Below are 25,171 nucleotides of genomic sequence, written 5' to 3' on the forward strand. Positions count from 1 at the left end.
TATAAATGATTTCAATTTTGTTTTTTGTTAAATGTTGTTCTACGTTCATTCTGCATTTTCTATTCATCAAAGAACCACACCAGTTTCTTCATAATTGATGAATGGTTTAATTTCTTGAAATATTTAAAATAAATCTTATGATTATAATAATGGCACAGTGGCTCAGTGGTTAGCACTGTCACCTCACAGCAAGACCTGGCTCAAGTCCCAGCTGCGTCAATTGGCATTTCTGTATGAAGTTTGCATGTTCTCTCCATGTTGGCGTGGGTTTCTTCTGGGTTCACTGGTTTCCCTTACAATCCAAAGGCATGCGGTATAGATGAATTGAATAAACTAAATAGGCCATACTGTATGAGTGTGTGTTTGTGTGAGTGAGAGTGTGTATGGGTGTTTTCCAGTAGTGGGTTGTGGCTGAAAGGGCATCCACTGCGTAAAACATATGCTGGAATAGTTGGTGGTTCATTCCACTGTGGCAACTCCTGATAAATAAGGCTAAGCTGAAGAAAAATAAATGAATGATTATAATAATCTATGATTATAATGAAGTTTACATCTTGTTTGTCTGCGCTCACACAAAAGAGGAACATTGCCAATGTCTGCATTCTTTCAGGGCAGTGTCTGTTGGGATTTTGTTTTTTGATTCGTTTTGCTTTGTTTTTGTAAATTACTATCTATTTGCAGTTAGACATTGTGATGTGTTCCAGAAGCAAAGCTCGCACAGAAGCCACACACACACAGAATATAATCAGAAACGGCCAATTTTTCTCTCAGACAATTACTTTTCACCTGTAATTAAATCAGCCTTTTACAAGCAAATTCAACGCGCATGATAGAAACATTCTGTTGGAGTGTTTGCGCAGGATTTGTGCTTTGCTTGCATTGGCAGTGAAAGACTTGTTTTTGTTAAACATGTGAGTGAGTAAAAGAGAAACAGTGGGCTTTTGCTTTTCTTACTGCAGTAATAATATACTAGGATAATAGCTGTCAGGCAAAAACAGTTTTAGTCACATGACATTAAAGGTTTGATGGAAATTGGATCCGTCTTTCAGTTTAATGGTGGGTAAAATCATTAAAACAGTCTTAATGTCTGTGCTTGGCATCAAAGGCAAGACGATAGGATTTTAAAAGTATCTAATTGTTCTCACCATACTTTCTTAGCTGGCTGATTATATTATGAATCGCACACTTTTTTGAATTGTATGTTTAAGCAGGCAAATGATAGTTTTTAATTTCTATTTTGTATTTGTAGCACAAAAACCTGATCTTAGGATGAAGTTAATTGATGAAATCTTAGATAAAAATGATAGCTAATGATATCTAATCTATAAGAAGGAATTGTTTGGATGTTTAGAATAAAATCGATGCAGTCAGGCAAATTATGCATGAACAAATTGCTCTGTTAAAGCCTTCAGAACACAGGTTTTAATAAAACTGCATGAATAAAAGCTGCAGAAACAAATTATGTTAACAAAAGTAACAATCTCAAGTGTGTTTTGGATGTTTTCTTTGCATTACACACACACACACACACACACACACACACACACACACACAAAACACTTAAAAACAACTCGAAAAGTGACAGGTGCAATACAAAAAAAATAGTTGTTTATGTTTGCCTGTAGTGTCTATTAATTGTATTACTGTTACTTATAACATACTTGGCTTAAATTATTTTAATAGATTCAGCAGGTCAATTCAAAGTAGCAGATTTTGCAGAATGATTGGAATCTAGTCAGAAATTAGTTCATGAATTTATAAAAATTGAGAGAAGCAGTGTAATTGTATTTTTTACTAAAGAAGGTTACATTTATAAGAAAAATACACATGCTTGAGTAACAGCGAAGTAAGAAATTATTAGTGACCATTTAAATTATATATGAAATATGGTGTCATTACAGAAACATTTAGTTTGATGCAAAGTTGAAGTCAGAATTATTGGCCCCCTTTTGAATTTTTTTTCTTTTTTTGATTATTTCCCAAATGATGTTTAAAAGAGCAAGGAAACTTTCACAGTATGTCTGTTAATATTTTTTCTTCTAGAGAAAGTCTTATTTGTTTTATTTCAGCTAGAATAAAAGCAGTTTAAAAAAATAAATAAATAAACATTTTAAGGTCAATATTATTAGGCCCTTTAAGCTATATATATATATATATATATATATATATATATATATATATATATATATATATATATATATATATATATATATATATATATATATATATATATATATTATTTATTTATTTATTTATTTTTTTTTTTTGAACAAACCATAGTTATACAATAACTTGCCTAATTACCCTAACCTGCCTAGTTAACCTAATTAACCTAGTTAAGCCTTTAAATGTCACTTTAAGTGTCTTAAAAAAATATCTAGTCAAATATTATTTGCTGTCATCATGGCAAAGATAAAAAAAAAATCAGTTATTAGAAATGAGTTATTAAAACTATTATGTTTATAAATGTGTTGAAGAAATCTTCTTTCCACTTAAACAGAAATTGGGGGAAAAGGTAAATGGAGGGGGGGGGGACCAATAATTCAAGGGGGCTAATAATTATGACTTCAACTGTGTGTGTGTGTGTGTGTGTGTGTGTGTGTGTGTGTGTGTGTGTGTGTGTGTGTGTGTGTGTGTGTGTGTGTGTGTGTGTGTGTGTGTGTGTGTGTGTGTGTGTGTGTGTGTGTGTGTGTGTGTGTGTGTGGTGTGTGTGTGTGTGTGGATATATATGCAAAATATAAGGTAGAGCAGAAAAGCAAGTGAATGTGTATTTAAACATGGTAAAATCAAGGATTATGATTGATTTTAAAAATTGCGTAATAATGAGTGACGTTAAACTTTTGTGTGTGCATAAATGGAGCTTTAGTGAAGTGATTCGTACTGTTGTAGAAGACATGTTTGCTTTTAATATTGTGTTGTAATAAGTTTTTTTTGACAAAAAGGAATATTAGAACGTTGTTCTGTGAATTCTGTTAGTTAAATAGTTCTGTTAGTTAAACATTATGCAATTCTGAATGTGCTTCACACAGGTGAGTGGGCTTGACAAACCACCTGTAGAAAACACACACATTCATCTCCATCATTGTAACCGACACTTGCACCACTTTTGCACATTTGCACCAGACACTTTCTTACAATGAAAGAACTCTTTGAAACAAGTGTCGAACAAATGCCAAATTTCTCCTTCAGAGATGAGATCTTTTATCAATGTTTACATTTTAAATACGTGGCAAGAGAAGTGGGATGCATTGGAAAATAATGAATTGTATGAAATACAACCTGAAATCTCAAACAGAGTGGAGTGAGTGGGCTTGACAAACCACCTGTTGAAACCTGTTTTAAAAACACCTCTTAACTCTAGCACTCAATTCTCTGGTCATTAACAGTTCCTTTGCATCATTAGCACTTCTTGTGTGTATTGCCTCTTCTTGTTGAATCACTAAATGCCTCTTGAATTGTACGTCACTTTGGAAAAAAGCATCTGCCAAATGACTTTATATAAAAAAAATCATAAAAAGCATGTTAAAATCTCCTTTTCTCTCTTCTTCTCAGCACATACAGATGGATCAGACACTTTTGCATTATTCCATGAGGGTGCACAGGGCTGTTTGGGGGTCCGAGACCATGTACTCCACCTGTCCTCATCCTGCAAGGGTGAAGCTCAGCTTTGGAAATGGGTGACCAGGAGTCGGCTCTTCAACATCGGCTCATCCCTCTGCCTGGGCATCACTATGGGCAACGTCAGCACATTTGGTGACAGGTCACCACTCGGTGTGTTTCGATGCGACTACGCACCTCCACGGGTGCGCTGGACCTGGAGCTGCAGCAAGTTCTTGGAGACGCTTGAAACTCACTTGGCCTCTCCTAAATTACTCCTTAACAGCAGCAATGTGTCGACCACCGCAAGACCACCATCCAAGAAGCTTCTCTGGAGAGTCTATGACAATCAAGACCTTTGTGCCAAGTCATACCGAGGTCAGCACTTTAAATTTAGCCTTTTTCACAGTTACACATACACATAAGTTTGATCCTATCAACGTCATAATGAATACCTTTAAATAATGTAGCCTAGTTGTCTTTTTAATTATTAATGAAGGAATTATAATGCTTTGTTTCATTGTTTATCTTTATTTACATGTAGTAGAGTATTTACAGCTAATGTATAGGCTGTTTTTGTCCGTTCGCATCCAGTCTCTTTGTGCCCCCTGGCGGCATAGTTGCAAACTGCGGTCATACCTAAAAATCATGTTCTTACTCCTTTAGAGCGGCGGCAGTACACAGTGCGGCAGTAATGGCCATATTAAAGTGTCACCTACTGTAATGATAATCAGTCATTTATTTGTCCACACTGTCAAAGTTCACAAAGTCATCAGTGTGTGCACATCTAAGAAAATCTTTAATTGGGGTTAATTGGGGTGATCATTGTTTGCAGGTGTGATGTCTAGAGTTTGACTATGGCTGCGTCCCAAATGGCGCACTATACACTATGCACTTATGCACTATGCACTTACACACTCAACAGCTTAGTATATGTAGGTAGTGTCATCCCAAATGGAACACTATTGTTTTTTTTTTTTTACTGAACGGAAATTCTAATTGTTTCCCATATGACTTTGACGATTGCCGCCCCTTCCGATACGTGAGCAAAGCTACGGTCGTTAAGTGCGTGAAGTGTTAAACAGTTAAATAAGTGCATCATCCAGGTAATTATAAAGTGCACTTTTAGAGTTTTCAGTGTGAGCGCACTACTTACACCATTTATACTACAAAATGCGTAGAATAGTGCATAAGTATGTGATTTGGGATGCACCTCATATCCGGGGTTCTCTTGTATTTCCTGTGTAACCTGATGAAGATTTTGTAGGTTAAAACGTTTTCTAATCTAATTGTCTTTTGAGAACTAAAGTGGCAGTGTGCTGATTCTGTTCACTTTTTACACTAAAATAACACAGCCACATTACTTAAAAATTTTAACAAATATTAAAAGATTTATATTTTATAATATGGCCAATCATACACCGTCATTCAAAAGTTTGTGATTGATCTCTTATGTTCTTATAATGCTGCAATTATTTAAAGAAAATTGGCTGTAATATTGGGAAACATCAGTTTCAAAAATAGGACTAAATAACAATGTCCTATTTTTTTGTATATATGGTTCACCAAAAAGATGAAAATTCACACCCCCTCATGTGGTTCCAAACCTTTTGTGATTTTTATTTATTTATTTATTTTATTATTTTTTTTTTTTAAGAAGATAACTTAAAACAAGACAGAAAAGCAGATATTCTGAAGAACTGGTAACCACTGGTAACCAATGACTTCCATAGTAGGAAAACAAACACTATGGAAGTGAATGGTTACTGGTTTCCAACATTCTTCAAAATATCTGCTTTTGTGTTGAACAGTGGAAAGAGACTCAAATAGGTAAATGACGATAGAATTTTTCATTTTTTGATGAACTCACACTTTATATGTTATTTATTACTCTTGTGTAAAAGCTGGATCACATAATCCTCCAGAAACAATCAAACAGGCTAATTTGATGCTATAGAAACAGCTATGATTATCATTGTTTTAAAAAAGAATCCACGATACATTCTTGCCAATATTCTTTGAATTCAAGAGCTTTTATTTGAAAATGAATTAAAACTATTGAAAACAAACAAATATCTTCACCATCACCGTGAATTGAATTGTTATTAATTTTGTGTATAAAAGCATTATTTTTGTCAACGAATTAATAATATTAATAATTCCGAGTTCGTACTTTTATTTTATAATTTTTTTAATTGATGTTTTACAAGACCATACATAGTAGATTGTAAAAAAAATCCTGGTTGCGTTGGCGCAATAGCCTAGTGGCTAGCGTGCCGACATATGGTGCAGTAGCAAGTCAGGGCATCCCAAGTTCGAATCCCGGCTCTAGGACATTTCCCTACCCTACCCCCTTTCTCTTTCCAACTTCGCTTCCTGTCTCAATACTGTCCTATCTAATAAAGGCAAAAAGACCAAAAAAAATCTTTAAAAAATAAAAAAATAAAAATACTGGTTGCCTTAAATTTTTGAGCTGAATCAAATTAACCTTATGAGTCCATTGAACTTCTATTATGTTAAATTGAATTAAACAGTTTGCGTAACTTCTAACCTAAAATTAGGTTAAAACATGATTAACTTGGTCTAATAAGTTACAATGAACTGAAAACATAGACTCAAAAAAAATATTTTTAACTTGTTCAAACTACTTGATTAAAATGAGCTGAAACAACACAATTCTTGATTTCATTGTATGTTCAATCTACATAAATTTGTTAAAAGTGTTACGTTAACTTAATCGATTTGTGTTGGGACAACATGAATGAATTGTGTGGAACCCTGCATTTTTTACAGTGTATGCGGTCATGGCTAATTGATCATATCATTTTTTACAGTGTAGCATATAAACAGAGTAAGAAAAATTACAGTTTTAGTTTTCTCATTATCCCACTATCCCCTCAAAATAAAATAAAATAAAATTTATCAAATAAAAACAAACATATCCTCAAAAAAATAAATAAACTAATTGAAAAAATAATTGACCAAGTTTACAAATAAATGAGTGAATAAGACAAAAAAAGAAAAAGAGGAAAAGGTCCTTATAAGTCCATATTTACACTTTCCAGTAGTGTACTGTGTATTAGAGCTGATATCAACAGGGTAAGCCCCTGATATAGTCTAAAACAGGGTTCCAGGTCTTGTATTAAGGTTTGAAAGATCCTGCAAGTAAATATCTCAAAGGGCACATAGGTTACCCCTTTTTTCATATTTAATATAAGTCTTTTGTGTCCCCAGAATGTGTCTGTAATGTTTCAGCTCAAAACACCCATCAAATTATTTATTATAGCTGTTTGAAGTGTTTATATTATAGCTGAAAAAAGGTTGTTGCTGTTTTTTTGTACTGGCCCTTTAAAGCTAGTCCTCCCCGCTCACCGTTCCCACGTGCCTGTCAGCAATCGCCGCCCTCGGCTGCCTCAGGAAGCAGATCTCATATAACGTGTGTGAGAAATACTACAGTAAGAACTTTAACAGTCAGCATTTGATGCATTTTTTTTGTGGATTTGCAACAATGAGTCACACACAATGTCATTACACACAGCGAGGACACACACACATAGCGCAGACACATACACACACAGAGACAGCACGTTAAGCTTTGCACTCGTTTTGCACGCATATGTGACATGATACTGGTAATATCCACTGCTGTATGGATATCTGTTATGTTAATGTACAAAATAAACCTGATTTAACGTCCACAAACCATGATTGAAGCGTCATTTCTTTATAATTGTTCTGACATGCGGCTGTGCTGATGAAGTAAAGCTGAAGTGAATCGCTGTAATTCATTACACACATGCTCTGTTTTAAGACATTTTAAACTTGTAAAACTCACTCTCGGTCGATCTGAAAACCGCTCCAATTGGTCCACCGTTTTTATGTTGTTAAATTAAAAAAAAAAGAAAAAAGGACTGGGTGTTTATTTCACCCCAATATGACAGTTTATACACTATACTTACACACATTTCTGTCCAAACAGCTTGTAAAGTAGATTTTTCACCATAGGTGCCCTTTAAAAGTTTTATGAAGCTAAAGACTTATCGGATCCACATGTTACGTGATAGAGGAATGACCTGTTTCCATTTGAGAAGAATGGCTCATCTAGTAGAAAAAAGCAATAACCTGGCAAGATGCAACAGTCAAGTCAACTCTTCCCAGATCAGGGGCGTCCAAAATCAGACCTGGAGGGCCGCTGTCCTGGAGAGTTTAGCTCCAACCATAATCAATCACACCTGGGCTAGCTAATCAAGCTCTCAAGCTGCGGTCACACTGGGCTTTTCTTCCCATAGACATCCATTCATACGCACGCGAATGCGTCAGACCGGAAACGCAAGGTCATGCGTCAAGTTTCGCATGTCGCTGCGGTGCAAAGTTCAAGCTTGGTGAACTCTGACCTGTGAAATTGCATCACTTGATTGCTTGAGACCAATCGAGGATCAAAACAGGACCTCTCTGGACAGAAATTTAAAACATGGAGCAATCGTTGGCTTTTTTAATGTCTAATCATCTTGTTTAATACCGCCCCTTTTCTCAGTGCCGCACGACAGAATTTCGCACACACAAAGCCCAGTGTGACCGTAGCTTTAGGCTTTCTAGAAACATCATTGCAGGTGTGTTGAGGCAAGTTGTTTGGTCACCCTTGGTCTAGATAAAAGCAGCATAAGGTGTATCAAAAACACTGGACAAGAAATTTGTCAGCTGCAGGCAACTCCAGAGCTCAGACTTTTGAACAGTGGATTTTTGACTAATAATATTGCAGTTTACAAAACTTCCCTGCAAATTATTGTGAAGGGTTTGGACTCAACCTTACATTTATATAACTTATCAAGGTTAAACTGACTTGCACAATGAAAGTAAGAATGGAACAGTCTCTTTGCACCATTAACATGTTTTTCATCATTATTTAAACATTTCCCTCAAACGCTGAATGTTTACACACAATGCAGTGTTTATTGGACTGTCCAAAGCATATGAATATAACCATAATGTTCTGGTTTGTAACCAATGAGTAAAAAGCAGTGGTAATCCTGTTTCTAAAGTTCAATTGAGAATCATTAATTCACAACCCATGATTAAGCATGATTTAAAAAAAAATAAAAAGAAACAAAAAAGAGAAGGTGCAGGTTTAAAAAGAAATAAAGGGCCTGATAATGAAAGTAGTCCGGACAGAGGAAAGGACGTTTAAACGAGGCCACATGTCTTTTAGACCTCAGTGATATTTAGACTAGGATTTTCTCCATTTTGCCAAGGGCCAGTCTAAATTTGTCCTGATTGGCTGCTCACCAGAAAGGAGCCAATTAAAAAGTCTGGCTTGTGTTTGTATACATTGTCGTCTCACAGTCTGAATCCCATCCGACAATCTGTCTCTTAGTGACTAATTTAGGCCTGAAATCACTGTTTGCTCATTACACCATAGTAATCAAACCGTGCTTTAGCTGCTTCGCAAGGGCTTTCTGTCTAAGAAATGTATTTAGAGCATCACAAGCCAAATATGTAGTTAAAAAATGATTCATGTTTTAAAACTGACAGGTCTTTGTTTAAAATCTGTCATGAAAATAAATATTTGAGTTTTCTTTTATAATTTTAGGTCAGTTTGACGTGCACTGTTTTGATTGATGTTTGCTTTATCCTAGCAGGAATTCTCCACTAGAATTGGGAATACAGAACAGATTCTTTTTTACAGTGAGGGAAAAAGTATTGAACACGTCACCATTTGTCTCAGAAAACATATTTCTAAAGGTGCTGCTGACTTGAAATTTTCACCGAATGTTGGAAACAACCAAAGAAATCCATATACATCCGTACAAATCTAATTAGTTTACAAATGAAGTTATGTGTAATAAAATGACACAGGGAAAAAGTATTGAACACACAAAGAAAGGGAGGAGTAGAAAGGCAGTGAAAGCCCAGACAGCAGTTTAAATCTCTCAGTAGTTCTTCAGCAACCTGTCGTTGTAAATTAATATTAGCTACTTCAGTCCAACATCTACATTAGCAGGAATGTGAAGATAAAACCAGAGAGGACATTTCAGCAAGACAATGATCCAAAACACAGTCAAGCAAACTCTCAAATGCTTTTCAGAGAAAGAAAATCAAGCTGTGGAATGGCCCAGCCAATCACCTGACTTGAATCCAATAGAAAATACAAATACAAATTAAAGATCAGATTTGATTAGGCATGGGACAATGACTGGTTTCAAGGTTTACAACGGTTTGGAAAAGTCAAGGTTTTGAAACCACAAACATTTTCTTTTATACCGTTTCTAAGGAATATGTAATTTTTGTTGTGGTGTTTTTTATGACTATTTCAGTAGATTTTTAGTGCGACAGTATCTACAGCAAAAGGACGCTTCAAATCAAAAGCTACTGGTCAGCCAACGATTCAGGAAACACGATCTGTATTTTTTAAAAACTAATGAAGATCAGTGAAGTCAGTGATTTGTTTAAATTGTTTATCCTGGCATGTTTAAAATAACAAAAGCCAAAATATTCTAAATGTTTTTTAAACTAAAATATATTGTGTTCAATGGGGAAAAAGAACTTATTTTAAAGCAGTAATCAAAATGCGTAAAACTGTGATATTTTTATCCAAGGTTATCATACCATCAGAATCTCCCATGCCTAGATTTGATAGACAAGAGTCTGTGAAAAACTCACACCTGAGCAATTCATGTGACTTCATTCTCCATATGAGAGGTGTCTTTTAGCTGCCATTACCAAAAAAAGCGTTTTATATAAAGTATTAAATACATTTCAGTAGTTCGGTACTTTCTCCTTGTGCCACTTCATTGTTATTACACACAACTCGATTCTTCAGATTTTTTATTTATTTTTTATGTTTGTATTGTTTGGGTTTTTACCAAAATCTGGTTCAATCCCAAGTCAACAGCTCCTTTAGAAATATTATTCCCAAGAAAAAAAACATGACGTGTTCAAAACTGATCTCCGCCACTGTATCTCAGCACTTCATTTTCAAACTTGTGCCGTTTGTCATGCCCCATGTGTTTCCTTCATTATTCTGCTGCTGTGCGTTTGATACTTCTGAATCTAGAGCAACACAACTAAACAAACCTGTTGGGAGGTTGCTGTCTAACTTAGTGTGATTATTTTAAAATACTGGGTGCCACACAATGACAATAATACTACACAAAGACAAGAAATAGACACACATTTTAGACACAGACAGACTCAATCAGTAGCAGCATGCACAACTTCACAGCATGCATATTGTTTGCTCTCTATCCTCTATTTCAAAATTTAAGTGCTGTGGCGGGACAAGCTTCTGACTAAAACCTGCCCCCGATACAGTGCTCAGCATATGTAAGTACACCCCTCACAGATCTCTCTTTTAAATTCATATTTTGAAGTAAAAACTATACAATGTTATATTTGTGCATTTACATTAGATTAGTCAGTACTGGAGTCAAATATGGGGCTTATCTAACAAAATAACTCACGATAGCGGTCCAAAAACTAGTGCACCCAAATTTATATGTTATAAAAAAATATTAAATACAAATTTAAAAAACAGGAAAAATCAAGAGAAGAAAAACCTGAAAAATTTAGTTGAAGTTTTGTAGGTTGTAATTTTGTTTTCGCAATATTTAGCTTGAATTTAATTGTATATCTTTCAATTTCTAAATATATTTGGTGACTAAAATATTATTTGAATAAATATATCTGTTTAATAAATCAGTTTTGTTTGAATGCACCAAAATACATTGCTTATATTCACTAAGAAATGGATACAAATATTAATTTTTTAATTAAATCTTTTTATTGTTTTTAGCACAAGAAAATAAACAATAACAGAAACAGAACAAACTAAAAAATTAAAAATAAATAAATAAATGAATAAAAAAAAAGTGTACAAAGGCCATTTCACAATACACAAACAGTCGGAGACAACATAATACATTATCATCCAGAAAGCATAAGAGAAAAAAATAGAATTAAATAAAAAAAAAATAATAATTTACAGAGAAATATGTAGGCTCCACAACTCGACATATGCCAAGCTAATCCCACCTATAATGAGTTACAAGTCAGCATTATTGATATAAAACATAATTGGATTCCAGATTTTAAAAAATATGTTTAGTTTGTTTACCATCCCATATCGCATTTCTTCCATGGGCAACACATAACTTAAGCTCCAAATCCTGGTTTTGAAGACAGGCACGTGATCTGATTTCCAATCCTGTATACTTAACGTGACAGATCGATCCTGTATACTTAACGTGACAGATCAATCCTGTATACTTAACGTGACAGATCAATCCTGTATACTTCAGAAATAAAATTACAAATGTTCTGCCAGAATTAACTAATTTTATGGCATAACCAGAATGACAGTCATTGTACCGCGTTCAATGTTTTTACATTTATTGCACAGTAAGGATACATTTGGGAAAATCCTACTTTTACTCTTGAATAATGAAGTCTGTGGATACCTTTGTTGAATCAGTCTGTGCCTCGCGTTAATGGAACAATCATGAATTTTGGAAAGATAATCTTCCCATGACTCATCTGATATCTCTGTGTTAAGCTCCTTCTCCCACTCCTGCCTAATTTTGTTAGGAAATTCTCTAGAAAAGTAAAGTTCGTAGACAAACTTTATGGTGGCTGGAGAAAGCCTTGTCTGAAAGTTTGAAGTAGCTAAAAATGTAATAATTGAAGTAGTTTTGAAAAAGAATGAAGCAGTTGGCATAGATAGATAACTACATACAGTATAGGTTAGTAGGTTTGTAGTATGGATTGCAATGTTTCTTGCTAGGTGGTTGCTAGGGTGTTCTGAGTGGTCGCAAAGGTGATGCTGGAGTGCTCTAGGTGGTTGCTAAGGTATTGCTATGTGGTTGCCAGGGTGTTTATTGTGGTTGCTAGGTCGTTGCAATGGTGTTGTTAGGTGGTTGCTAGGGTGTTCTGAGTTGTTACTAAGCGGTTGCTGAAGCATTGCTTGGTAGTTACTAAGATGTTGCTAGGTAGTTGCTAGGGTGTTCTGAGTGGTTGCTAGGCAGTTGCCATGATGTTCTGAGTGGTTGCTAAGGCGTTGCTAGGCAGTTGCTATGATGTTCCTAAGGCGTTGCTAGGCGGTTGCTAAGGTGTTCTGATTGGTTGCTAAGGTGTTGCTAGGCGGTTGCTAAGGCATTGCTATGCGGTTGCTAAGGTGTTCTAGGTCGTTGCTAAGTGGTTGCTAGGGTGTTCTGTGTGGTTGCTAGGTAACTGTTACGGTTTTGCTAGCATCTGAGTGGTTACTAAGGTGTTGCTATGCTGTTGCTATGGTGTTATGAGTAGTTGCTAAAGTGTTGCTAGGCAGTTACTAAGGTGGTCTGAGTGGTTGCTAAGGCATTGCTAGCCTGTTGCTAAGGCGTTGCTAGGGTGTTCTGAGTGGTTAGTAAGGCGTTGCTAGGTGTTTTAGGTGGTTGCTAAGGCATTGCTAGGTTAATGCTAAGGTATTCTGAATGGTTGCTAGGTGGTTGCTAGGGTGTTCTAGGTGGTTACTAATGTGTTGCTAGGCAGTTGCTAATGTGTTCTGAATGATTGCTTGGCAGTTGCTTACATAAATTACCATGGTTCTAGTATGAATTAAAATGTTGCTAGCATGTTTCTAGTATGAATTAGCATGTTGCTAGCATGTTTCTAGCATAAATTAGCATGTTGTTAGCATGAATTTAATATGAATTAGCACATTGCTAGTATGAATTAGTATGTTTGTTAGTATGTTTCTAGTATGGATCAGCATGTTGTTAGCATAAATTGGTTTGTTGTTAGTATGTCCAATATAAAGTCAATAACAGTTTTTTTTACAATGGAAGTTTACGGGACAGTTGCTAAGGTACCTTTTTCAATTGGGTTGTGTTTTGTTAAATTTTCAAGTGTCTGGTGTATGGTTATATTTTCAAAACCAGAAACATTTTTCCTATTAAAATCTCTTATTTGCAAATATCTAAAAAACTCAAGAGGATTGAAGATCATATTTTGATTTTAACTGACTGAGCCAAATTTATTATCAACATATATGTCTCTTATATGTGCTAATCCTTTTTCTTTCCAATGTGAAATTGTTTTGTCTTGAGTTCCAGGAATAAAGGCATGATTTGAACTTATTGGGCAGTCCAAATAAGTGTTAGGGAGGCTGAGAATAGTTGAATCTGTTTCCATATCTTAAGTGAGTTATTTATCACAAATTTTTAATTATATATTTTTAATTCAACTTTTATTGGACTATTCAATAAAGCTTTCAATGATGTTGCCTTACAAGAGGTTCTTTCTAGTAAAACCCATTCTGGATTTGGATTTAGGGGTAAGATTGGGGAGGGGGGATAGAATATACAATTTGTACTGTATAACAATCATTACATCAATGGGAAGTGCCATTGAAGATAGCTGTGCGTGTGTGCGCGTGTGTGTGTGTTCTTGCATATACAAGAATGAAATGGCGTAAGCTCTGGAAGTTCAACTGAGAGTGAAGTTGTTGGAAGTAAAGTGGAAGTGTATATTTTTATTGAGAGTGTCCTACTTTTCCACATCTCAGAGCAGCAGCAACGGCAGAACTATAGCACAACTACTCTCTCTCTCTCTCTCTCTCTCTCTCTCTCTCTCTCTCTCTCTCTCTCTCTCTCTCTCTCTCTCTCTCTCTCTCTTCACTTTCACTCGGGTTCTGTTTTTCTTATATAGTTATTTCACTCTTCTCATTCACATGTCTGTCTTTCTCTTTCTCACTCTCTCGCTCTCCCTCTCTCTCTCCCCTCTCGATTTCTCTTTGTTAAATGAGAGTTAATCTGTACAGTCAGACAGAATGCCCAGGAGTTTCTATAGTAACAGCTGCATTCCAGCAGAGGGGCAACCGAGAGGAAGAAAGTGTAAAAATGCAGAGTGAATGCGGGAACCTGAGTTCAGGAAGAGAGCGGAAGTTTCACAACCACATGAACTGACTATTAAGTATAATATATTTAAATCCTGTCTGTCTGTCTGTCTGTCTATCATCACAATTACCTGTTTCAAGGTAAACCACAAATATTTTTTTGTAATTGAATTATCATAATATTGAAAACTCCTGTAAAACTGCAATTAGCTGTTAAGTAAATTGATGTTGATATAGACAGTTAATAAATATATTGTTATATATACAATTAACGTAGGCTGTATTGCTTTCATTTCAAAAAGTGTTGAATATATATACACACACCCACACATATATATATTGACAGACAGTCAGACAGATATATATATATAGAAAGACAGAAAGCCATTATATATATATATGTGTATGTATGTATGTGTGTATATTTATATATAACATAATAGTTTTAATAACTCATTTCTAATAACTGATTTCTTTTATCTTTGTCATGATGACAGTAAATAATATTCGACTAGACATTTTTCAAGACTGTTCTATACAGTTTTTTGTGACATTTAAAGGCTTAACTAGGTTAATTAGATTAACTAGACAGGATATTGTAGTTAGGCAAGTTATTGTATAACGATGGTTTGTTTTGTAGACGATGAAAAAAATAGCTTAAAGAGGCTAATAATTTTGACCTTAAAATGTCTTTTAAAAACTGCTTTTATTCAAGCCAAAATAAAACAAATAAGACTTTCTCCAGAAGAAGGATTATCAGACATACTGTGAAAATATCCTTGCTCCGTTAAACATCATTTGGGAACATAATTCAGACTAATATATATAATATACTAATATATATATATATATATATATATATATATATATATATATATATATATAGTCTGTTTGTCTTTCTGTCTATCTCTTTATTTATTTGTCTCTGTCTGTTTATCTATATGTCTGTCTGTCTGTCTGTTTATCTATCTGTCTAAATCTGTCTGTATTCTCTTTGTCTGTCTTGGTTGTTGTATCATTGAAAACTTGTGTTTGTCTTCATGGACTATAACAATGCTTTTGCTCGAGTAGCATTACAGTGCACAATTCTAGTGGTTTTAGAACCTATTTTAACCCAGTTATGTCCTGCCACATGATCTGACCAAATAAGAAGCGTTTTTCACCCATGACTTTAAGGCTACATTTTTAAATAGCAGCAAGTTGCTTTTGGGATAACTATTTATGATCAAATAATTGATGATAAAAGCTTTAGATGGCATAAAATGACAAATATTGTGTTCTTAATGATAAAACACGTCCTCTCCTTTTCTACACTTACACACGTTCATCTGCCGGACACTTACCTCACATTCAGGAGATATTTACTTATCAGTATCTGTCTCACACCCTCCGATTGCCTTCTGGTTCATATGTATCTCTGTATTAAAGTTATTATAGTTTTGCTGTATATTTCAGTTTAGCTTTAGTTCATTTCATTAATGTTTTTGTTAGTTTCTTATCTTGTGAACACATCTCGATGGTGACCAGCGAGACCTAGCTGTCACTCAAGTGGCCACGCCCTTTATTATGCACTTAATATAACTTAATATAAAATGAAACAGATGAGTTATTTAAAAAATACACCCCTTCACAGTTGTCATGAAGGGTAATATTAGCTTTATAAACCAAAATTGTCTTTGTACCACCTTTTTTCCTGCTGTAAAGTTGGCCATTTTAACAGTGGGGTCAATAGAAATGTGCTCTATTATGGAGCCAGGACTAGCGGAATTTCGATGAATTGCAGTTTCAGTTACTTCCGTATTTGCTTCACGAGGGAGAGCGGGAGGTTTCTGCTTGAATAAGATGAAGATTTAGAGTTCCACATGAGGTTATTAATCAGCAAATTATATAAATATTATGAACACCAACATTAGGTGAGCAGGTTACATTGTAACCCTGTGTCTAAACAACATGCTATGTGACTAGATACACATTGATGAGCAATTTGGTTGTTTGCACCAGACAAAACACTACAGAAATTTAAATACAGCCATTCAGAAGCACAGAATATCACTCACTCAAAAAATGTTAATAATCTAATTAATACATATTAACCCTTTCTAACATTATTAGATGTACATGCTAAATCACTCATATGTGTTTAGTTCTAAAGTTCAATTTCAAACCGTTTATCTGATCTGCTGCTGCTTTCACTATATTACGGTTTAACGGTTTAACAACTTTATTAATCCCACCAGGGGCAATTAGATTAGGGTAATAGCTTTTCATGATTCAACAAACACAGACAAATCACTTACAAACAGTGTAAAAAAAAAAACAATCTATCTCAAACAATCTCAAAAAACTAAAACAAAACTATATGGCAATAAATGTCATGTGAAATTGTATTAAGGCTCGCATTGTTAGCATTTAACACTGATTAAAGCACATGAGGTTTACCAGAGGTGATCATTGGCAGTTTTCTGTTTCTCAGCTGTGAGAAATAGAAGCCGTTTCTAATATATCAATTCGAGGTGTCGATTAGGACAAAAACAATTATATTCCAAATATTCCTTCTATCCGGTGCCGTTGCTGTTATTTAGAACGCGGTTTAAATCACTCGCTCCTGTCCTCAATCTGGCAACCTGCGCTTGCTTTTGTTTTGATCCAGGAGTGCAATACCTAGTTCAACCACTGGGTGTCAAACTTACATACTGCACCTTTAACTCTTGCGCAAACCTCTTAGTAATAAAAATAATTAGTTTGAACAAACACTGAATCCCAAACAATACAAATGCAACGAAAAGAAAAAAAAAACTTCTTCAAATTAAAGATCATAGTGTATATCTAATTAAACATGCCTAGTGTACATTTTTTGAAATTTTTTTTTTTACACATTTTGTTCATTAAAAATATATACTTAATATAAGTGTGTATATAAGCATGTGCTTGATTCATGTGTTTGGCTGTAGGTCAGATTTTCCACAACAAAATGAGTCCTTATATAAATTCTGAAAATATTTATTTATTTTTTGCTAACTGTAATTTCATTTCAGCAAGTGACTTGTTACTTACATTTAATTGTAGCTTATCATTTATTGTGATTTTTTTTATTTTTTATTTTTTATTATTATTACGTTTCAGTTAACAAAACAGTTATTGTAATGGTAGTAGTCTTATTTTTAGTTTTCCTTTACTAAAACAAGCTTGCTCTTCATCGCAGAAATCTACACCATCCAAGGAAACTCTAACGGCAGCCCATGTTATTTCCCCTTCCTATACAATGGTCAGTGGTTCCACAGCTGCACCAGTGTGGGCAGAGAAGATGGTTTTCACTGGTGTGCCACGACCCACGATTACGGAAAGGACCAGCGCTGGGGCTTCTGTCCAGTAAAGAGTGAGTCAGTCCTGTTTACGTCATTCACAGACCTGACCTGTCAAATTCAGGACATTCCTGTACTGTTTGAGTCTGGCAGCTGGAATGCCAGACTACTGTACGGCATAGTGTGCATATTTAAAAAGTCCAAAAATAAGTGTCTCTTAGAAAAACTTTACAGTATTTATTATTGAAAGATCTTATATGGAGTGGTGTAAAGTAACAAATTACAAATACTCAAATCACTGTAATTGAGTAGTTTTCTCAGAAATTGTAATTTAGTAAGTAGTTTTAAAAATGTATACTTGTACTTTCCCTTTAGTACATTTTTAGTGCGGTATTAATACTTTTACTCCACTACTTTCCTTCAACCTGCAGTCACTACAATATTTTTTCTTGTCTGTGGGGATTTAAAAAATCCCTCCTGTGATTCCTGTCCAATCAAATCGCACACAGAAGGTAAATCGCATCATAATAAACTACCTCAAGACATGTGCGCTTTACAATTGCAGCAAACTATTTGGAAGCATTAAAAGTGTCCAAGAAGATGTTTACACACACTGACCCAGAGACTGTTTAGATGCATTTCACTGATGAGAGGATGACGGATGTTTACTGTATGATGACTGAAATGGCCTTGAACAACCAGCTGGCACATGACGTCAACATGACATCAGATTGACGTTGTACCCTAACGTCATGGGGAAGTTGCATTTTGTTTGGAAATGAAAATCGAGTTGACATTAGAACCCAACATCAGGCCGACGTCAATGTCCAATGTCCAATCTAAAATCAACCCAATATCAAGATCGAATGATGTTACAGCTTGATGTTATGTGGACGTTACCACTATGACGTCTATCAGATGTTGGATTTTGGCTGCCGTAAATCTCAGTATTTGATGTCAATATGACGCTGGTTTAAGATGTTGACTCGACGTTGGATTTTGGTCACTTTCTAACACAACCTAAAATCAACCAAATATCAAAGTCGTTTGACGTCATTATTGGACATCAAAATAATGTTGTCCTTAGACACTGGCTAGACAAAAAATTAATCATCTGACATCACAACCTAAATCTAACCTAATATTAATGTCTTATGATGTTGTGTGCCTGCTGGGCAATAACTAAATGCACTACAGAATGTTACGTTTACACCACATCCACAAGTGACATGTAAACGCATCAGCTTTTTACAGTAAAATACTCAATACTCACTACTCTTGAGTACTTTTGAAAGGGCTACTTTTTACTCATACTTTGAGTAATATTTACAACAGATACTTTTACTCGTGCTTCTTTTTTAAGTAAGCACTTATCTACTTAAGTACTTTTATTTGAGTATGATTTTTCAGTACTCTTTCCACCACTGCTTATATGAGCTTTAATCAGTATTGATGTCGTCTGGAGGTTTTTGGTGTAATGCTTGTTTTTTTTTAAAGAAATTGTTATATATGTAAATTATGTATTGAATATTTTTTTTTACCAATGTTGCTATGAATATAGCCAATGTGGCTGATATTAGGCATGGGCCGCTCAAGATTCTGACAGTATGATAACCTTGGGTAAATATATCAGGTTTTCATGGTAGCACAGTATTGTGATTACTGCTGTAAAATATATTCTTTTTAAACGTCTGGGTAAAAACAACAAATTTTTTTCCCCATTAAACACCATATATTTTATCTTAAAAACATTTCAACCTGAAAAGGCATCTTTGGAAATCTTTCTTTTCTTTAAATATAAAGTAAGCCACTGCACTGTTCTGATCCATATCATGCTTGGATGTTGGTGCATAAGTGATTTGTTTTTTTAGATGTTTGTTGAATTGTGGGCTGACCAGTAGCTTTTGATATGGAAACAGTTGCCCTAAATATAGATCAAATAGTGTTAGACAATACTTTTTATTAATAAAACGTACCACAGGAACATTTTTAAAACAGTGACTTCCAAACTGCAATAAACCTTGAAACCAGTTGTCCCATGCCGAGCGGATATGGCATTAAAACATAAATCAATAAATGAATGCATGAATGCACAAATTCCTGCTCACTAAAATGCATCTCTCTCTTTCCCTAAAGGTGCTGACTGTGAGACGTTTTGGGACATAAACTCTTTGATGGATAACTGTTACCAGTTTAACTTTCAGGCTACACTGTCTTGGAGTGAAGCGCGGACCAGCTGCCAACAGCAGGGAGCAGATCTGCTCAGCATCACCAAAGTAGAGGAACAAATCTATGTCAATGGTGAGAGACAGAGGGAAATAAACATGATTACGCTCATTACCATAATGGTTTGGTTTGGAAAGGGATCAGAAAAGTGTTCTGGTAAAAGACATAAAATTGCTGCACTCCTTTTGTTTAAAACTCTGAGGAATTTGTTTATAATGTGTGTGTGTGTGTGTGTGTGTGTGTGTGTGTGTGCGTGCGCGTGCGTGTGCGTGTGCGTGTGCGTGTGTGTGTGTGTGTGCGTGCGTGTGTGTGTGCGTGTGTGTGTGTGCGTGTGTGTGTGCGTGTGTGTGTGTGTAGGTTTGCTCATCGGGTACAGTGCCACCTTGTGGATGGGTCTGAATGATCTGGATCTGAACGGTGGCTGGCAGTGGGCTGACTCCGCCCCTCTCAAATACCTAAACTGGGAAGCAGGTGGGGCCATGCCATTGAAAGACACACCCTTATTTAACCACACCCACACAGAGAGTGAAACCAAGTGGTACTCACTGCAGAACCACATGGGATCCAGCAAGAAGGAGCTTGAGCTCCAGCTCTTCCTTGCTGCACTTCTTCTACAAGTGATGTCACTGGGGGTTAGGGGCTGGATAGGTGTACACATTAAAACAGCTGAAGGCTCAAGCTCCCTCTCATTGGAGGTGAGCTTCACCCAAGTGGCTCTATAGCAAGCACACTCTCACTGAAACGGCACATTTAAAAGGAGTTTACCAAAAAAATATATATAAATTCGGTAACACTTCATTTTGAAGGTCCGTTTGAGTATTAGTAGACTGTCAACAGACATTTAACTGAGAATTAGTTGGCATGTAGATGCAATGTAACTTAAAATCAACAAACAGAACATCAAAATAAAGTGTAACCTGGAATTCTGTCATCATTGCACACTCTTCATTTGTTTCAAACCTTTATAAGAATCTTTTTTTCTGTCTGTGTAAATTGCGTAGTGGAAAGTGCACTGACACATGCACTCTGGTGTTCACGATGACCCAAGTTCGATTTCCGCCTTGTGGTCCTATGCCGATCCTTCCCCTCTCTCTGCTCCCCACACTTTCCTGTCAATTCTCTCTACTGTCTTGTCAAACAAATAAAGGTGGAAACCCCTAAAAAAGTATTACAAAAAAAAAAGAAATAATCTTTTTCTCTTGAACTTGGAAGAAGATATTTTGAAGAATGCTGGAAACCTGTAAAAAAACCTATTTGTTTTTCCTATTGTGGTAGTCAATGGATAACGTTTTTCAGCTCTCTTCAAAATATCTTTTGATATAAAAGAAATAATTCATATTTTGAGCTAAAATGCAATTTTTTAGTGAACTATACTTATAAAAGTCAGTCATTTGGAAATGTTAGCAATTTTATAAACTTTAATGGACTTTAAAGAGAAAAATAATAGAATTAAAATAAATTTAATTTTAGTTTTATAGATATGGTAGTTTCAAGTCACTTGTAGAGCTTTATAATTACTTCTCAGAAATGTATAATGAAATAGTTAATTATTTTTGTCACACCCATTGTCCATATTAATTAATTAATTTATTAATTTATTTATTTATTTTTATTATTTATTTATTTATTTTTATTATTTATTTATTTTTATTTTTTATTTATTTATATTGCCATTCAAAAATTTCAGTTAACTTTTTTCTTTAAAAAAATTAATGTTCAAATTTAATTGATAAAAGAGAGATTCATAAAACATTACTATTATAAATGCTTTTTCTTTTTTCCATATAAAGTGTTAGAATATGTATGACAGTTTTTTCCAACTGTTTACACATTTTTAAAACAGTGTCACCTTTTTTTTCAAAACTCTACACACAATTCCCAAAACTGCACACACCAAATGCAAAATGCCTCACATCTCCTTCAAAATGTAACACTTTATTCAAAATGCCATAAACACACATCAGAACGAAGCATTTGCATCAAAAGGCAAACACGCTTTTCGTAATAGTAAATGTTTGGATATAGCATGTAAACACTGTTGTTCTAAATCTAAAGCTCTTTGCTCTTTCTTAGACTTCTATCTATATTTCAGTACAATGTTCTACAACGAAAATAATCTGCTGAGAGGGGAGCAGGTACACTGTAAACACCAATGACATAAAGAAACAGACTCATTAAGCCAAACATTACTGGTGCATACATTTTAAAATAAAATAAAATTAAAAATCATGTGTAAAGCGGAAGTATATTCTCCAGAATAAAGAATACAATTGTGTGTGGGAGGTCTTGGAGGGGGGAAAACGTCCATTGCCTGGAGAAGCTTTACAAAATTAGCGTACATTATACTTTACAGAGCCAGGCTCGGAAGAATTCCTTTCTTTTTTTTTTTTGGACCAGAACAGCCCCGGTGTCCCTTTACCTTTGACCTACACTACAGTGAAGCAGTAATTGGTTAGTGATCACTGATCAGTTAAGAAATTAGTGTATCCACGTTTGAGGAGTGTGTGCGCGCGCGATTTTGTGAATAAGTGTTGCATTTTGATTGGTTGTGTTTAATTTCCTTTTCTAAGTAGCTTCCTGTTAGACTTTTGTGTTTTAGGTAAAGCATTGTGTATTGTTTTTAAGAGTGTTTTATGCTAATGAAAACTGAATTGAAGGTTGAGAAATAGCTTCTGGTTTTGGAGATTTGCTGTGTAGTTTTGCATTTTGAGTGAAAGGTTTCAGAAATAGTGTGACATTAAAAGATTTTGAGTGTAAGCAGATGGAAAAAAAATGTATTTCACAAAAATATTAAGCAGTTCAGCTAATTTCAATGTTGATAATAAATGATAGGAAATGAAACATAATAGTAGAATGAATAATTTTTTTAAATTGCGATTTATATTTTGCAATATTATTATTATATTATTCTTTTTTTATTATTAATTAATGTAATGTAATATATTCACTAGGAACAGTCAATCAGGTATTTTTTTTTGCCCTTCCCGGTGACCAAATGACAAACCAGTTGACTGTATATCCAGTTGTACTGTGTATAGCAGATTGTATATTTTATAATAATGAACAGCTTCTAACAATATTTTTTTTCTCTCTCTTTTCTTTTTCACATTTTTCTGCGTGCTTAGGAGTTTTTATCAGTTTGCATTTTATTCATTATATAAGAGCTCATTTGCATCAACATTAGCAAGGATGTATTTTTATCTTGGGGATGTGCTTGTGTTGTAGAAATGCCAAGTTATGACGAGGAGGAAAACTGTGGTGTGATCAGCACCGAAGCTCAGGGTCGCTGGCACAACCGCCACTGTTCAGTGGCTCTGCCTTATATTTGCAAGAAACGACCCAACGCCACACTCGACCCCTTCACCACAGGTATGTGTGCAGTGTGTATGTGTGTGTGTGTGCACATTTGTGGCTTGTGGAGCACATAGAGTATAAACATACTGAGTAAAGTTACCACTGCGTACACTAAAAACCATTAAACATGACTTGAATTATTTCAGAAGTGAACCTTGTCTGGCCCTGCCATTCAGTTTCAGTATATTGAGCCAAAAATAGCATGTTTGTTTTAAATGCTGAATAATCCTTAGTTTAAATTCTGCCGACTCAATTTAATTGAACATTCCACTTTTATTGGAAATAGGCTCATTTTATAATTTCCCTAAGGTGGTTTTCAGCCGATCTCTGGGTCTGGAGGGAGCACTTTTAGCTTAGCTTAGCATAAATCATTGAATCGGATTAGACCATTAGCATCTTGCTCAAAAATCTCAAAAAAGTGTTTTGATAATAGTACACAATGCTCTTTTCTAGTTACTCAGCTGGTGACTTTCAGGATTTTTAGGAGCTGTTGTAATATCATTGCTCCTGTTACACCCATGTTTCTGCAGCAAAGTTATTTGACTATTACACCGAAAAAAGTGACATTTGTAAAACATTTATAAAATTACAAATGCTTTATTTGTTTTCTAAATAAAGTGCTAGTTTGATCTATCCAAGATGTCGAAATAAAATTCTAAAAGTTTCGATAATTTTCCTCTTTAAAGCTTGACTATTTTGTAGTGACACTGTGTACTAAGACTGAAGGAAAATGAAAAGATTATAGTTCCTTGCAGGGCTTGACATTAACACCTGCCAATCTGACAAATGCAGGTAGATTTCAGCTATGGCGGGTTAAATAGCTGCTCCCACTAGCCACTTTGGCTGGTTGAAAATAAATTTTAAATTGCCAGTGCTGGCTCGTCGTTAGAATATTAGTTTATGACCGTTTGTCAATATGCGTGCAAAGATCTTAGAATCGAGAAGCAGCACAACTGCAATTGTTCACCTTGCGCGAAGCAACCATGCCTGAAAACGCAACTGGTGCGATCTGTTCTCTTTGAAATAGACTGGAAAAAAAATGGTGCTCATGTACCCACAGTCCTGCTGCTTTCTGAGATTTTTATTTATTTTTTGAATGCAGCAGCGGTTGCCGCTTTTACTTTAACCATTCTTTGAACAGATTATTAATGGACCTAACATTAACCGTGTGCGCGTTATCATACTTTCATTATCACAAATGGAATGTTTTTCACCTGCTTTCTTTTGCTTACAGTTATTTTTTTAATGTGGTTTAATTATCATCCTTTACAACAACATTGCTTTAATGGGAGATTGTCTATCCATTTATGTATAGTTAACTGGTGATGTGAAACCTTAAGCCTGGACAAACTACTATGTATAGTTTTAGATACATGACAATATTTTCTTTTATATGTCAATTGTTTTTTAAGATTTTTTTTTTGTTAAATAAAAAGTCAATGTATATTGGTATATTCTGCTTGTTTTTACACATTATTTAAAATAATTAGTTTGGTGTGGTTAGAGAGAAAATTGTTAAATCTTTAGTGTTGAGCCCTAAAAAGTCATCTGAAATTAAACTAATTGCAATGCGACACAATGAAACTCCAACACATTTGCTCATGCTCATTGAGCAAGGTCACAACACACAAAAAAGTGAAATGAATGACAAGGCATGTGGACATAACACATCATTCAAATCAAGTCATTTTAGGATGCCAAAGCCAAATTTATGCATATAAAATATATTTTCCAACAAAATTGTGGCTAGTGAAAATGCCGAGTGGCAGATAATGTTGGAAAACTACTAGCGACAGCTAGTAATCAAAAAAGTTAAAGTCAAACCCTG

The 25,171-nt window shown here is 34.9% G+C and overlaps 1 protein-coding gene across 1 annotated transcript in view; it reads left to right on the forward strand.

Annotated features, from left to right (window-relative positions):
• The window catches only part of mrc2 (mannose receptor, C type 2), an 86,410-nt gene that overhangs the window by 18,061 nt on the left and 43,178 nt on the right, over window positions 1–25,171 (forward strand). The window contains exons 2-6 of the mRNA XM_056453309.1: window positions 3,553–3,975; window positions 17,664–17,837; window positions 19,900–20,064; window positions 20,347–20,460; window positions 23,215–23,358. Of these exons, the coding sequence (XP_056309284.1) occupies window positions 3,553–3,975; window positions 17,664–17,837; window positions 19,900–20,064; window positions 20,347–20,460; window positions 23,215–23,358 (1,020 nt within the window). The remainder of the gene's footprint in view (window positions 1–3,552; window positions 3,976–17,663; window positions 17,838–19,899; window positions 20,065–20,346; window positions 20,461–23,214; window positions 23,359–25,171) is intronic.

This window comes from Danio aesculapii, chromosome 3, assembly GCF_903798145.1.
Source record: "Danio aesculapii chromosome 3, fDanAes4.1, whole genome shotgun sequence".
NCBI classification, from domain to species: Eukaryota; Metazoa; Chordata; class Actinopteri; order Cypriniformes; family Danionidae; genus Danio; species Danio aesculapii.